This window comes from Gadus chalcogrammus, chromosome 7 (genome assembly GCF_026213295.1).
Source record: "Gadus chalcogrammus isolate NIFS_2021 chromosome 7, NIFS_Gcha_1.0, whole genome shotgun sequence".
Classification (NCBI taxonomy): Eukaryota; Metazoa; Chordata; class Actinopteri; order Gadiformes; family Gadidae; genus Gadus; species Gadus chalcogrammus.
This window is the reverse complement of record NC_079418.1, coordinates 31,581,886-31,597,183: the sequence shown is the minus strand read 5'-3', so window position 1 is coordinate 31,597,183 and position 15,298 is coordinate 31,581,886. Positions and strand designations below refer to the sequence as shown.

The following is a 15,298-nucleotide window of genomic DNA, read 5'->3' as shown; positions in this document are numbered from 1 at the left end:
ACAGTCCTGTGGTCACACAGCAGATTGCGTGGAGGGGACAATGCACTATTGTGTTGCCATTGAATTCGTTTCTGTTCATAACCTTTATAAATTTGTATCCCAGGTCAAATAGTGGTTTTAGAAAAATATCGGATTATTTTAACTCTGCACCAGGTCACTTCGGATAACGTTTAAACTTTTAATGCTTTGCTGAGAGAGATGCAAATGTGACCACGGCCTTATAAACTCAAACACACGCAAACGCACACACACACACACACACACACACACACACACACACACACACACACAAACACGCAAACACACACACAAACACACACACACACACACACACACACACACACACACCACACACACACACACACACACACACACACACACACACACACACACACACACACACACACACACACACACACACACACACACGTTGTGCATCTTTACATTGCAATTACCCCCAAAGACCTGCAGATGTCCCCATTGGCTGCTTGTTTGAAGACGCTCGGACGTCTACGTCATCTCCACGCATGTCGGCCTGCTCGCACACGTTCATGCGTGGAGGGAAAGGGAGAAAGTTGTCGCTGAGTGAATAACCCAGTGAACAGATTAACCCAGTTTTACCAGCAGAATGGGAAGTTGGCCGACACAGTCCAGGTCATACTGTATGTTTATGGTAGTAGGAAAATGTGTACTGTGAATGCCAAATAACAAACACCGAACTTACGATACATAATAATATTAATACTAATAATGAGTATTTTTCATTATTATTTTACACAAAACGCAATCAAGTCTAAAATCATTTGGCAATCATGATCATGAATATTTAAAAAAATATGTTTATATTGAATAATATAATCTACATTTTTCCTGCCTCCTTATGAATCAAGATAAATGTGGGAGCCAATGACATCTCCCCCCTTGAGGCCTCTCCCTGTGATTGGGTGAGGACGATGATCTAGCAGCTGCTGCTCTCTAGCCCTCCCTCCTTTCCTCCCCCCCTCCCTCCTTTCCTCCCTCCCTCCATCCATCATTCTAGGATAAAGCTATAGTTTCCCTCCATCCATCTGAATAGAATATATTTATAGTCTGATTATACTATAAGATTATACTTGAGTCTATACTGATTCTGGTGTGTATTATATATATATATATATAGAGAGAGAGAGAGAGAGAGAGAGAGAGAGAGAGAGAGAGAGAGAGAGAGAGAGAGAGAGAGAGAGAGAGAGAGAGAGAGAGAGAGAGAGAGAGAGAGAGAGAGAGACACTGAGACACTGAGACTGAGAGAGTCACTGACCAGTCGTCCCAGTGTTCAGTGTTTCTGTAGCCGGTGAAGAGGAAGGGCACCCGCCCATCCTTAGTAATAAGGCATAAAAAGAAAAATTGTTTGGTTCCGGTTTCAGACCGACCCTGTCAATTTATGTGCGACCCAAATTATTTTATGAGCTTTATAAAAAAAAAAGATTTTTTATTTTTTTATAAAGCTTTATAAAGATTTATTTTTTATTTTTGACGCTAACTATAATTACGTTTTGGTACAGCACCTCTTCATTCTGTACTAGGATGAGCGACTTTTCTCGTTTTTAAATGAAAACAACCTACCTATCATTCGCTGCCGATGGAAAAAAATAAATAAAAAAAAAATAAAACCTACCCATGACCTCAACTGACAACCAACAGGAACCAAATTGGTTTTTTTTAGGCCTTACAATAATTCTGTAAACTGCATATCATACGTATATGTATATTGTGTATAATATATTGTAAATTAAACTATCGCTGAATAGTTTATATAATACAATGTACTATAAATTGTAAATTGTATATGATTGTACTGTATAAAGTATACCAAGTATAATGCTGTGTATTGTATTAGAAAAAGGTTAAGGGCTCGTCACCACAAACACACGCACGTGCACCCACATGCACACACACACGCACGCGCACGCACGCACACGCACGCACACACCCGCACACACACGCAGTGGTCCGGATCTGAAAGGTTAGACGCTACGCGAGTCGTTATCAGAAACAAACTCCTCTTCCCCGCTTATCTTCCACATTCACGCGCCGGCCTTTGTTGTTGGCCGTCAACTTTCCTCTTCCTTTACTTCGAATTACGTCAAAGCCCTCCTCCTCCTCTTCGTCCACCTCTTCCTGTTCCTCTTCCTCTCCTCAGACCACAGCAGGGGGGCAGTGCGGACCTCCCCCCCCCACCCCACTCCCAGATTCCAGAGAGTGGCGACGGGCCGACGCTTTGACGTTTGATGTGGACTCAAAAAGCCGTTTGTGTGCGGGGCACAAGGAGCCTTTGTGTGAATGTGCTGCCGCTGCGTGTGACCCGCTCCGAACGGGCCGGGCCCGGAGAGCGAGCCGTCATTAGCGATGCAGAGTCATGAGGCGCTGATCCCTGCCCCTGACCGCCCGTCCACAGCGAGGACAACATCCATGCCAAGCTAAACGTGGATGGGCGTGCTGGCTCGGAGATAACAGCTGAAGGTAAAGCTCTTTCCCCTCGCTGTCTGCCCGTTTTCCTCGCGCGGCCGTTTCTCTCTGGAGGCGTCGGTCGTCGTGTGTTTGGGGTTTGGGTTGCGCTGTGTGGTTCTCTGGCGGTGGCGTTGTGTGTGTGTGTGTGTGTGTGTTGCTCTGTGTTGAAGCTTGTTTGTTTGGTTGTTGTGTTTCCCACCCTAAATGTCGAGGTGTGTAGACGTCCTCTGAGGATCTTTGAGGGTCTTCGCCACTCTCCGATGTCTGATCTCCATCTCTTAAGCTCTTGTCTTCAGCGGTCTTATCCCAGACTCCCTGTCAGAGGCACCGTGTGGTGGACACCCAGACACCGAGGTCAGACATGTGCTCTGTGGTCCTCACATGACCCCCCCCCCGCCCCCCCCTCTGCCCCACCACCACCTCAGACCTAATCTAACATGGGATCACACACAGTCCCACGCAGGGCCCCCCCCCCACTCACCGCAGAATGTCTCAGACCAGCCACCCAGGAGTAAACACCGCGGACCGCAACTTCTGAATCAGGCCGTCGCGGGTGAGACAGGGTCACATGACGCTGGTAGGGGGGGGGGGGTCACATGACGCGGGGTACCGCGGCGTTCCTCTCGCCTCTTAAGGGGCGTCCCGGGTCCCGGGGCGGCAGAGAGACCCGGCGCCCCTTCTGATCCTCATGGTCCACCAGCAGCAGGTTCCGCTGCTCGTCCGTCTCCGTCGCCGCCTATGCCTCTAACACCCCCAGCTGAGCCCGGTAACCGACGGCAACCGCCTCCGTTTTCCCTCCACAGGACGGAGGACCACCTCGGGGAGAAGATCACGGCGCTGGTTTTTTTTGGGATGACATCACCTTGATTTGTTTGGGGGACACGGTCTGGAGTGGCTAGGGTCTAGAAGGGGTCTGGGGTGGATAGGGTCTAGACATAGTCTGGGGTAGAGACGGTCTGGGGTGGATAGGGTCTAGACAGGGTCTAGAGTAGAGACGGTCTGAGGTGGATAGGGTCTAGACAGGGTCTTGGTTGGATAGGGTCTAGACAGGGTGTAGGGTCGAGATGGTCTAGACATAGTCTGGGGTAGAGATGGTCTAGGTTGGATAGGGTCTAGACAGGGTGTAGGGTTGATAGGGTCTAGACAGGGTGTAGGGTTGATAGGGTCTAGACAGGGTCTGCGGTAGAGACGGTCTAGGCATGGTCTGGAGCACAGAGTGTCTGCGTTTGATAACTGCTGATAAGGCGTCTGATTTTAACGTTTTAGATGTTTCGAGATGCATTCCCGTGTCGGTTGACATTTTGATCAAGGTGTTTTACTGGAATATTTAAGATATTTCTAAATGTATTATGTGTGTTTGCGGACTTTATCCAGGTGTTTTAGGATTCTACATTCAATGTTTAAAATGTAATCCTCCATCTTATTTTTTGTTTCCATATTTTAAATATTAACATTTTCCTCTTTTTACCGATATTTATATTTAAGTGATTTTATTTCCATATTTAAGATATGAATGTATTCCTCTATTTATTGATATTTATCTAAAAAGGTATTTTTTATTTCCATATTTTAAACATTAATGCATTCCTGTATTCACTGATATTTATCTAACAAAGTGTTTTATAATTTTATATTCTATATTTTTCCTGTCCCTGCCTGAGCTTTTCTAACATTATCTTTTTTAATTCCACGTTTCAGTTGAAAGTGCTCTGCAGCTATCTAACGAGGCGTATGTCCTGCACTCGCGCTCCCCAGACCCGGAACCGAAGATGAACTGGGCGTCCTTCTACGCGGTGGTGAGCGGCGTGAACCGTCACTCCACTGGCATCGGCCGCATCTGGCTGTCGGTGCTCTTTATCTTCCGAATCCTAGTGCTGGTGGTGGCGGCCGAGAGCGTGTGGGGCGACGAGAAGTCGGGCTTCACATGCAACACGCAGCAGCCCGGCTGCAACAGCGTCTGCTACGACCACTTCTTCCCCGTGTCCCACATCCGCCTGTGGGCGCTGCAGCTCATCCTGGTGTCCACGCCGGCGCTGCTGGTGGCCATGCACGTGGCCCACCGCCGCCACGTCGACAAGAAGATCCACAAGCTGGCGGGCCGCCTTGGGCCCAAGGAGCTGGAGCAGATCAAGAGCCAGAAGATGAAGATCGTGGGCGCGCTGTGGTGGACCTACGTCATCAGCCTGTTCTTCCGCATCATGCTGGAGGTCATCTTCATGTTCCTCTTCTACATGATCTACCCCGGCTACAAGATGATCCGCCTGGTCAAGTGCGACTCGTACCCCTGCCCCAACACGGTGGACTGCTTCGTGTCGCGGCCCACCGAGAAGACGGTGTTCACCGTGTTCATGCTGGCCGTGTCGGGCGTCTGCATCCTGCTGAACATCGCCGAGGTCCTCTTCCTGGTGGCGAAGGCCTGCGGGAGGCAGCTCAGCAACACCAAGGACGGGGGCGGCCTCTGGGGCTGGCTGGCCCACAAGATCTCCTACTAGCAGCACCCGCGGGACCAGGGCCAGACCTGGGACTGGACCAGAGAGGAGACCATACTGGATCAGACTAGACCAGAGAGGAGACCAGACTGGATCAGACTAGACCAGAGTAGAGACCAGACTGGGTCAGACTAGACCAGAGAGGAGACCATACTGGATCAGACTAGACCAGAGACTAGACACTAAACCAGACCAGACCTGGGACTAGACCAGAGAAGAGACCATACTGGATCAGACTAGACCAGAGAGGAGACCAGACTGGATCAGACTAGACCAGAGAGGAGACCATACTAGATCAGACTAGACCAGAGTAGAGACCAGACTGGGTCAGACTAGACCAGAGAGGAGACCAGACTGGATCAGACTAGACCAGTGTAGAGACCAGACTGGATCAGACTAGACCAGAGACTAGACACTAAACCAGACCAGACCTGGGACTAGACCAGAGTAGAGACCAGACTGGATCAGATTCGACCAGAGTAGAGACCATACTGGATCAGACTAGACCAGAGACTAGACACTAAACCAGACCAGACCAGGGACCAGAGCCGAGACTAAAGTCTAGAAACCAGAGACTAAAGACAAGATAAGACCAGAGATCAAAGTAGAGCAGTGACCAGAGTAGACCAGAGATCACACTAGAGACTAAAGTCCAGAGACCAGATCAGACTAGAGACCAGATAAGACCAGAGACCAGACTAGACACTAAAGTCTAGAAACCAGAGACCAGATAAGAAGAGAGACCACACATGCACCTCCCCCCCCCCCACGACGCACACGGACATCTCAGAGTCTTACGGAACTAACACGTTTAATTAACCTCCTCTAATTCAGCTTCAGTGAAGTTTCCTGCTGCGGACCCCCTGATGAGAGGATGAACGTCCAGAGACCCCTGGCGGTTAGCCCCTGATGAGAGGATGAACGGCCGGAGACCCCCGGAGGTTAGCCCCTGATGAGAGGATGAACGGCCAGAGACCCCCAGCGGTCATACCCTTAAGACGGGCGAGACCGGACCCTTACCCGTCAGTTACAGCTGATACAGGGACGGTCTGGGAGAGGGACTTGGGTCTCTGGGTCTGGTGTGAAAGTATTTCTGATGTACTGTACGGTTCCGCGATACTGCAGGTGAGTGTACCCGGGTAACACCTGTAGTAGTATTGGTAATGGTTATGGTAAAGGTACTGATGTTTGCACAATATTGTTAGACTTGTTGCTCTTGTTATTCTGTTGTCAATTGTCAATGACTGGTCATGGTTAAACTATAATGACTTGTTATTATTAATAATTGTTTATTAATATGTATTAGCTTACAACGAATGCATTTGTCAGCCGTGAAAAAAAAAGACCAGGAGACATGATGATGTAATGATGCGTTAATAATGAATGCTTATTAATGTATATATAATGCAAATGAATTGATATTATATATTTTTATAACATCTTAAATCGTGTTCACCATTCCACTTGAATGTAGAGTTTATTGTATGCTAGTAATATTTAAATGTATTGCTAATAGTGTATTGCTAAGACTCTTTGAATCCACACCCTCTACCCTCATTTGCTTGATTTAATGTGTAAATATTCATCGTGAATGTTGACAAAGTCTTCAATTATTTCTTAAACACTTGAATAAAATAATGTTTTTAAGTTTTCGGTCAATGTCTTGGTTCTGCAAACACACAACGACGGCAAAAAGCTAAGTATTTAATGACGTGGTATTTATGATTTAGAATAATTTAAATGATTTCCTGAATATAATTATGCTCCCCGGCTTAGAGTTTTGTGTAAGTTAAACCTGCTCTATTTAAGTTTTACTATTAGCGGCCTCTAGTGGCTCGAGTTGTAGCTAAAGTTACATCTACAGTATATAACCTCTAGTAGCTTGAGTTGTAGCTACAGCTAGCAATATAACCTCTAGTAGCTTGAGTTGTAGCTACAGCTAGCTACATAACCTCTAGTAGCTTGAGGTGTAGCTACAGCTAGCTATATAACCTCTAGTAGCTTGAGTTGTAGCTACAGCTACAACTAGGCCTCCGATATTCCCCTCTTTGTATGAGACTGGGGAACATAGGACCCTTTTTAAAAAAAAGGGTCCTATGTCCTATGCTCCCCGGTATGTATGGCTACAGGGGAACATAGGACCCTTTTTGGGAAAAACGGGGAACATAGGACCTTTTTTTTTTTTTTTAAAAGGGTCCTATGTTCCCCGAGCGGGGAACGTAGGACCCGAGGAACATAGGACCCGGGGAACATAGGGATGACCCCGCTATATATAACCACTCATGGCAGTTAAAGCTATATAAACTCTAGTAGCTTGAGTTGTAGCTACAGCTAGCTATGTAACCACTCATGGCAGTTAAAGCTATATAACCTCTAGTAGCTTGAGTTGTAGCTACAGCAAGCTATATAACCTCTCGTGGCAGTTAAAGTTATATCAACTCTAGTTGCTTGAGTTGTAGCTACAGCTATACAACCTTGAGTGGCTCAAACCACTCGATTCTAGTAGCTTGAGTTGTAGTTAAAGTTATACAAACTCTAGTGGCTTGCGTTTTAGCCTAAGTTTAAGCCTAAACATTATTATGAGATATTTCCCAAGGTTGGGCAAAAGAGGTTGAGAATAATAGGGTTTATTTATCAAAATGTCGACTCTGGATTGGCTCTGGATTGACTCTGGATTGACTCTGGATTGACTCTGGATTGACTCTGGATTGGCTCTGGATTGACTCTGGATTGGCTCTGGATTGACTCTGGATTGACTCTGGATTGACTCTGGATCGACTCTGGATCGGCGTGTTTTACCTGGAGAAGCATTCCAGTTCCGATGTGTTTTAATGGAGTTTATCTGTGGGTAGGAATGTTTCATATGCAGGTTTAAAATCAACAAAGGGAGTTTATGATTTTATGACGTCTACAGGATGAGTTTAGGCTTCATAGGGTCACCACGCTTGGGTCACGACCCCGGGGCCACCAGCAGGTCCTCTCTTTAAGTCGGAGTCGTCCACCTGTGTGGAGCCATCTCATCAGGATCATGGAGGACACACACACACACACACACACACACACACACACACACACACACACACACACACACACACACACACATGCCTACACACACACACACACACACACACACACACACACACACACACACACATAGTAATACACACATACACACGCACACACACACACACACACACACACAGTAATACACACACACAAACACACACACATGCCTACACACACACACACACACACACACACACACACACACACACACACACACACACACACACACACACACACACACACACACACACACACACAGATACAAATTGCAACACACATTCATACACACATTCAGTGTGACACACACAGACACGCGCCCGGGTTATCAATAGCTTGGCTCAAGGCCAGTAGTTCACTGGGTCAGACCAACAGCTGGGGCAGACACACAAACGTACAACACAGACACACACACACACAACACAGACACATTGCGACACATACACATGCACATACAGACACACACACAGTCACACAACACACAAACACAAAGAGACACACACACAAACACAAAGAGACACACACGCAGACAAAGACACACACACACACACAAACGCACAGCGACATACAACAGACACAGGCACACATACACACACACACACACAATAATTATTATCAAATTCACTTTTGCGTCTGATTGCCTACAAAGTAGTCATGGTTTCCTTCAGAAGGATTTAACAAGTCATTGTTTCCTTCAGAAGGATTGAACAAGTCATGGTTTAATTCAGAAGTGTTTAACAAGTCCTGGTGTCATGCCGAAGGATTTAACAAGTCCTGGTTCCATTCAGAAGGATTTAACAAGTCTCAGCTTCCTTCAGAAGGACTTAACGACCTCAGAGTCTCTAGCATTAGCACTAGCTGGCGCCTGCTCATCACCTGGTGTTTATGGGGATGGCTAACGAGAGGAATACCTTTTATAAACTCCCTGAGTGTCGGAGGTCAGCTTGTCGGCCCCCTCGCCGGGAAACAACACAGCCACGCCCTTAAGACCTCTATTTAAAGCCCCTAGTCGCAATCTAACCTCTATCCCTATTGGCCCGTTCCGGGTGACAGTCACACGTAAACATATCCCAGGAAGACCGCCGGCCTGACACGCTGTGGGCAGCGAGGACCTTCTCATTCGGAGCTGGACCGAGGTGGAGTGGACCCGCCTGGCCTGTAGCTGAGAACAGAAGCACTGCGTTGGAGCCCGGTCCTCAGGGACTGAACCGGGACGAGAGGTTGATGAGGTCCTGGTAGACATGGGACGTCTGCGGACCGGAGAGATATCGTCTACGCTTTTCTGAGACAACTAACTATTTCTGGAGCGAGATCTGGTTCTGGGAGATGATCGCAGCTGGGTGAGTCAGGGTGAGGAGGGATGATGTCTCCTGTGTCTCCTTCTGTCTCCTGTGTCTCCTTCTGTCTCCTGTGTCTCCTTCTGTCTCCCTGTGTCTCCTTGTGTCTCCCTGACTCCTTGTGTCTCCCTGTGTCTCCCTGTGTCTCCTTGTGTCTCCCTGTGACTCCTTGTGTCTCCTTGTGTCTCCCTGTGTCTCCCTGTGTCTCCTTGTGTCTCCTTGTGTCTCCCTGTGTCTCCCTGTGTCTCCTTGTGTCTCCTTGTGTCTCCTTGTGTCTCCCTGTGTCTCCTTGTGTCTCCTTGTGTCTCCCTGTGACTCATTGTGTCTCCTTGTGTCTCCTTGTGTCTCCCTGTGTCTCCCTGTGACTCCTTGTGTCTCCTTGTTTCTCCTTGTGTCTCCCTGTGTCTCCTTGTGTCTCCCTGTGACTCCTTGTGTCTCCTTGTGTCTCCCTGTGTCTCCTTGTGTCTCCTTGTGTCTCCCTGTGTCTCCTTGTGTCTCCTTGTGTCTCCCTGTGTCTCCTTGTGACTCCTTGTGTCTCCTTGTGTCTCCTTGTGTCTCCCTGTGTCTCCTTGTGTCTCCTTGCTTCTCCTTTTTTGCGCAGCCGATTTTGTGTTCTAAATAAAAGAGATGAAATAAGTCTGTGTGTGCAGTGTTCTTTGGGGGCTAAACTTTAATATGATGGATATTAACTGGAGAGAATGTTTTTATTATTAGATTTAATAGAAAGGGTAACATAATATTCTTCTCTCCAAAAAGGTTCTGATCTAAACCCCACATTAAATATTAATAATTATTAATTATTCACACTAAATATGAAATGGATAAACAAAAATAGACACTCTTCTTTTCTTCATTCAGGTTTTCATAAATACGTTAGGATTGTCTTATTTTCAGAGGAACCCTAGAGGTTGAGCAATATTCAAAGGGTAATATTGTACAAGTTCAGGACTAAAGAGTAAACCCAACCCAGTGAACCTCTATAGGATGGTCATAAGCCACGTCAACACAATCATTAGGATTAATAACTCATCATTCATGATCAACAATCACTCATCCCGCACTCTGGAAGCCAGGAATACCAGGGCTCGGTGGCCAGGCTCATCCCTTCACAAACACACCGTCAGAGAGTTGGCGCCAACTCTGATAGGATTACTAGAGCTGTGCTCTAATGTTTATATTCATTAGTCCCTCATGTTTCTGTTTTCTTGGTTTTAAACGATTCCTTCTTATAATTATTGTTATTATTTGCATATATTTTTGATGTTGTATTATTTGAATATACATAAAGATAAATATCGATGCATATGGAATCCAAGACTCTGCAGCTCAACCTTTTACTCCCTCATCGAATCCTTCTGCGACACTATTAATGTCATGCGTGCAATGGATAGTCAACAGTATGCATTGTTATTCCCATGCTTTAGGGGGCGCTCTAAGGCACCTGTTCAGGGTAACTGGTAACATTGTTCTGGTGCTCGTAAATCAGAGTTAAAATAGATGTCAACGTCTCGACCTGCGTTCTTGTGTCACTCCGCTAATAACATAGTATTAGCAAGTATTTATATAATAATAATAATAATAATTATAACATAATAATTAACATGACCCCTGACCTCTGGTCCCCAGCAGGATCGGCCCGGGGAACTCTGCGTAGATCTGAAGGAGGCCTGTTGCCAAGGGGACCGCCGCCATGGCCGACTGGAACCTGCTGGGCAAGCTGCTGGAGAGCGCCCAGACGCACTCCACCGTGGTGGGCAAGGTGTGGCTCACCGTGCTCTTCATCTTCCGCATCCTGGTTTTGGGCGCGGCCGCCGAGAAGGTTTGGGGCGACGAGTCGTCGGGCTTCACCTGCGACACCAAGCAGCCCGGCTGTGAGAACGTCTGCTACGACCGCACCTTCCCCATATCCCACATCCGCTTCTGGGTGCTGCAGATCATCTTCGTGTCCACGCCCACGCTCATCTACCTGGGCCACATCCTGCACCTGGTGCGCATGGAGGAGAAGCAGCAGCAGAAGGAGAAGGACCGCGAGGAGGAGCACGCGCTGCACAGCGAGAAGCAGGAGCTGCTGGCGGCCGAAGGAGGAGGTGGAGGCAAGGCCAAGAAGGCGCCGGTGAAGGACGGCCAGGGCCGGGTGCGTCTGCACGGGGTGCTGCTGCGGACGTACGTCTTCAACGTCATCTTCAAGACGCTGTTCGAGGTGGGCTTCATCGTGGCGCAGTACCTGCTGTACGGCTTCCAGCTGAAGGCCATGTACACCTGCGACCGCTGGCCCTGCCCCAACACGGTCAACTGCTACATCTCCCGGCCCACCGAGAAGACCATCTTCATCCTGTTCATGCTGGTGGTGGCCTGCGTGTCGCTGCTGCTCAACCTGGTGGAGATCTACCACCTGGGCTTCACCAAGTGCCACCAGGGCCTCCGCTTCCGCCGCTCGCGCCAGAGGAAGGCCGAGCTGACCCGGATGCCCAGCGAGGCGCCGGCCGTGATGCACTTTGTCCCCAACTACAACTACTACACCGCGCACGCGGCGCGCGGGCGGGGCGGCGGCGGCGGCGGCGGCGGGGAGGCCTTCCACGGCGACTCCAGCTACGGCCTGGCCGAGCCCGGCGCCGCCGCCTACAGCAACCCCTACAGCAGCAAGGCCGTGTCCAAGCAGAACCGCGACAACCTGGCAGTGGAGCGGCGGGCGGAGAGCGACGACGCCGGCAGCGGCGGCGGCGGCGGCGGGTCCTTCGAGAGACCGGCGGAGAACAAGCGACGCAACAGCCAGACGAGCAAACACAGCAACACTAAGACGCGCGGCGACGATCTGAAGATCTAGAGGAGGCTGGCGTCAGGGTGGAGGAGTGGAAGATCGAGAGGAGGACGGTGTCAGGGTGGAGGTGGAGGAGATCTAGAGGAGTACGGTGTCATGGTGGAGGAGAAGGAAATCTAGAGGACGACGGCGTCCAGGTGAAGGTGGAGGAGCTGGCGGTGTAGCGAAGAACGGCATCAACTCACGGGTGGAGGGTCTAAAGGTGTAGTCGGGAACAGCATTAAGATGCAGGTGGAGGAGCTGCAGCTGTAGCAAAGAACAGCATCAAGATGTGGGTGGAGTTCCTTAAGGTGGAGCGGAGAATGGCATCAAGACTTGGGTGGAGCCTGTTACTGCCATTAAAGTAGTGAAGGGGCGCGGGTGATCGGTGGAGACGCTGTGTGTTTACGAGCCATTAAGTACTTGAATAAAACTGAAACTGTGAAAAGTAGGAGTAACCATTGTTCATGTTTTGGAGCGTGCAGTCGGAACCCACTGAGCCAGCATGCAGTTCAGCACTGGAATAGAAACATGACTGTGCGTCCGTCAGAATTTTCCCGTTACGATAACAGATGAGGAGGCTTTTAATGTCCTTAATGTGGTTGACAAAATGTGGCTCGCCCTTGTGAAAACTGTTTACGCTAAAGTAAATTATTTCCCCCTTAATCTGGTTGTGATTGAGTATTGTTTCATTAAGTGTCAAATTGTGTTGTTTTTATGGTTCAATTTCATGCGGTTACCCATTTTGCGCATTTGTGTGTACACAGTGTTTAAAGGACAAAGTGTGATGAAACTTCTACTGCGCTGACTCCAGGGCTGCTCTCTGGTATATAAATAACCAGCAGACAAAACGCATGTGTGTGTGTGTGTGTGTGTGTGTGTGTGTGTGCGCGCGAATGTGTGTGTCTGTGTGGTGGTTTTATGTAAAGACCAAAGACCAGCTAATAGCAGAGAATATCCAAGTAAACCAGAGACTCAGATATCACATCTGTTATATTGTCTTATGTTCAGGTAGGTTACGGTATAAAGTGTGTAAAGTAGAGACTAGTAGTGAATGTCAACTGAGTGTCCGAGGTGAATTTGAACCAAAGAATGAAGTGGAAAACCGAGCACCGGAGATGTGAGGAAGATTTCCATTTCAATCTTCTAAACTATTCATTTCACATCCAGTTTGGGCTGGCCCCGATATAGCTGCTGGGTAAAACATCCAAACCAGGACCAGACCAGCAGTCTGCTTATGCCCTGGGTACACAAACTGTGTGTGTGTGTGTGTGTGTGTGTGTGTGTGTGTGTGTGTGTGTGTGTCTGTGTCTGTGTCTGTGTCTGTGTCTGTGTGTGTGTGTATGTGTGTGTGTGTGTTCATGCATGGAAACTTGCATGTGTGTGGCCGCGCGTGTGTGTGTGCATGCATGCATGCATGCCTATATGTGGCCATCCATGCCCTTGTGTGTGTGTGCATGAGTGCATGCATGTGTGGCAGTGTGTGTGGCAGTGTGTGTGTGTGTGCATGTGTGCATGCCTGTGTGTGGCCATGCGTGAGTGTATGCGTGCCTGTGTGTGTGCTTGTGTTCATGTGTGTGTGCTTCTGTGCCTGTGTGTGTGCGTGCGAGTGTCGGCTGTATCTCACAGACTAATCTAAACTTATACATTATGAGAAATATCAGTCCAAAACCCGATATCAATATTAATATGACATCAGAGCCGTGTCGTCCATCGGCCCCTGAAGGCCATGGTACCAGTAGGCCTGGTCCCAGTAGACCAGGTTCCCAGTAGGCCTGGTTCCCAGTGGGCCTGGTTCCCAGTGGGCCCGGTTCCCAGTGGGCCCGGTTCCCAGTAGGCCTGGTCCCCAGTAGGCCTAGGTCCCCAGTAGGCCTGGTCCCAGTAGGCCTGGTCCCCAGTAGGCCTTGGTCCCAATAGACCTGGTTCCCAGTAGGACCTGGTTCCCAGTAGCCCTGGTTCCCAGTAGCCCTGGTTCCCAGTAGGCCTGATCCCAGTAGGCCCTGGTCCCCAGTAGGCCCTGGTCCCCAGTAGGCCTGGTCCCCAGTAGGCCTGGTCCCCAGTAGGCCTGGTCCCAATAGACCTGGTTCCCAGTAGGCCTGGTCCCAGTAGGCCTGGTCCCCAGTAGGCCTTGGTCCCAATAGACCTGGTTCCCAGTAGGCCTGGTCCCAAGTAGGCCTTGGTCCCAATAGACCTGGTTTCCAGTAGGCCTGGTCCCAGTAGGCCCTGGTCCCCAGTAGGCCTGGTCCCCAGTAGGCCTTGGTCCCAGTAGGCCTGGTCCCAGTAGGCCTGGTTCCCAGTAGGCCTGGTCCCAGTAGGCCTGGTCCCAGTAGGCCTTGGTCCCAGTAGACCCTGGTCCCCAGTAGGCCTTGGTCCCAATAGACCTGGTTCCCAGTAGGCCTGGTCCCAATAGACCTGGTTCCCAGTAGGCCTGGTTTCCAGGAGGCCTGGTCCCCAGTAGGCCTGGTCCCCAGTAGGCCCTGGTCCCAGTAGGCCTGGTCCCAGTAGGCCCTGGTCCCCAGTAGGCCTGGTCCCCAGTAGGCCTTGGTCCCAATAGACCCTGGTCCCCAGTAGGCCTTGGTCCCAATAGACCTGGTTCCCAGTAGGCCTGGTCCCAATAGACCTGGTTCCCAGTAGGCCTGGTTTCCAGGAGGCCTGGTCCCCAGTAGGCCTGATCCCAGTAGGCCCTGGTCCCTCCCCAGTAGGCCCTGGTCCCCAGTAGGCCTTGGTCCCAATAGACCTGGTTCCCAGTAGGCCTGGTCCCAGTAGGCCTGGTCCCCAGTAGGCCTTGGTCCCAATAGACCTGGTTCCCAGTAGGCCTGGTCCCAAGTAGGCCTTGGTCCCAATAGACCTGGTTTCCAGTAGGCCTGGTCCCAGTAGGCCCTGGTCCCAGTAGGCCTGGTTCCCAGTAGGCCTGGTTCCCAGTAGGCCCTGGTCCCAGTAGGCCTGGTCCCAGTAGGCCTGGTCCAGATTAAATATTTAAACCACAGCAGGAGTCCCGTGACCCTCCTGACCGCCGAGCAGAACTATTCCCGGAGCAGCGGCGGAGGACCGGGCGGACCCCCCGCGGGACAGGTGACGGGTCGGACCCCCGGGTCGTAAGCCCCCCCCGCCCGCCCTCTGACACC

At 49.8% G+C, this 15,298-nt stretch overlaps 2 protein-coding genes across 4 annotated transcripts; both read left to right on the top strand.

The window, feature by feature from the left end:
• The first annotated feature begins 2,234 nt into the window (after positions 1-2,234).
• On the top strand, positions 2,235-6,833 carry gjb1a (gap junction protein beta 1a). 2 transcript variants are annotated; one of them, XM_056595639.1, is made up of 2 exons: positions 2,235-2,499; positions 4,243-6,833. In XM_056595639.1, the coding sequence occupies exon 2, from the start codon at positions 4,257-4,259 to the stop codon at positions 4,977-4,979; it is 723 nt and encodes a 240-aa protein (XP_056451614.1). In that variant the 5' UTR covers positions 2,235-2,499; positions 4,243-4,256; the 3' UTR covers positions 4,980-6,833. The 2 variants fall into 2 exon arrangements, with proteins under 2 accessions (XP_056451614.1, XP_056451615.1); XM_056595640.1 differs by having other exon boundaries at positions 2,430-2,499; positions 4,186-6,833.
• A 2,285-nt stretch (positions 6,834-9,118) lies between these two features.
• On the top strand, positions 9,119-12,200 carry LOC130385331 (gap junction alpha-3 protein-like). Of its 2 annotated transcripts, none has more exons than XM_056593795.1 (2): positions 9,119-9,379; positions 11,006-12,200. In XM_056593795.1, exon 2 carries the CDS (start codon positions 11,067-11,069, stop codon positions 12,198-12,200), a length of 1,134 nt encoding a protein of 377 aa, XP_056449770.1. In that variant the 5' UTR covers positions 9,119-9,379; positions 11,006-11,066. The 2 variants fall into 2 exon arrangements, with proteins under 2 accessions (XP_056449770.1, XP_056449768.1); XM_056593793.1 differs by having other exon boundaries at positions 11,003-12,200.
• The last annotated feature ends 3,098 nt before the right edge of the window (positions 12,201-15,298 follow it).

Bases quoted from the DNA above. Each gene is read 5' to 3' on its own strand.
- LOC130385331 (XM_056593795.1), top strand. From the start codon at position 11,067: ATGGCCGACTGGAACCTGCTGGGCAAGCTGCTGGAGAGCGCCCAGACG.
- gjb1a (XM_056595639.1), top strand. From the start codon at position 4,257: ATGAACTGGGCGTCCTTCTACGCGGTGGTGAGCGGCGTGAACCGTCAC.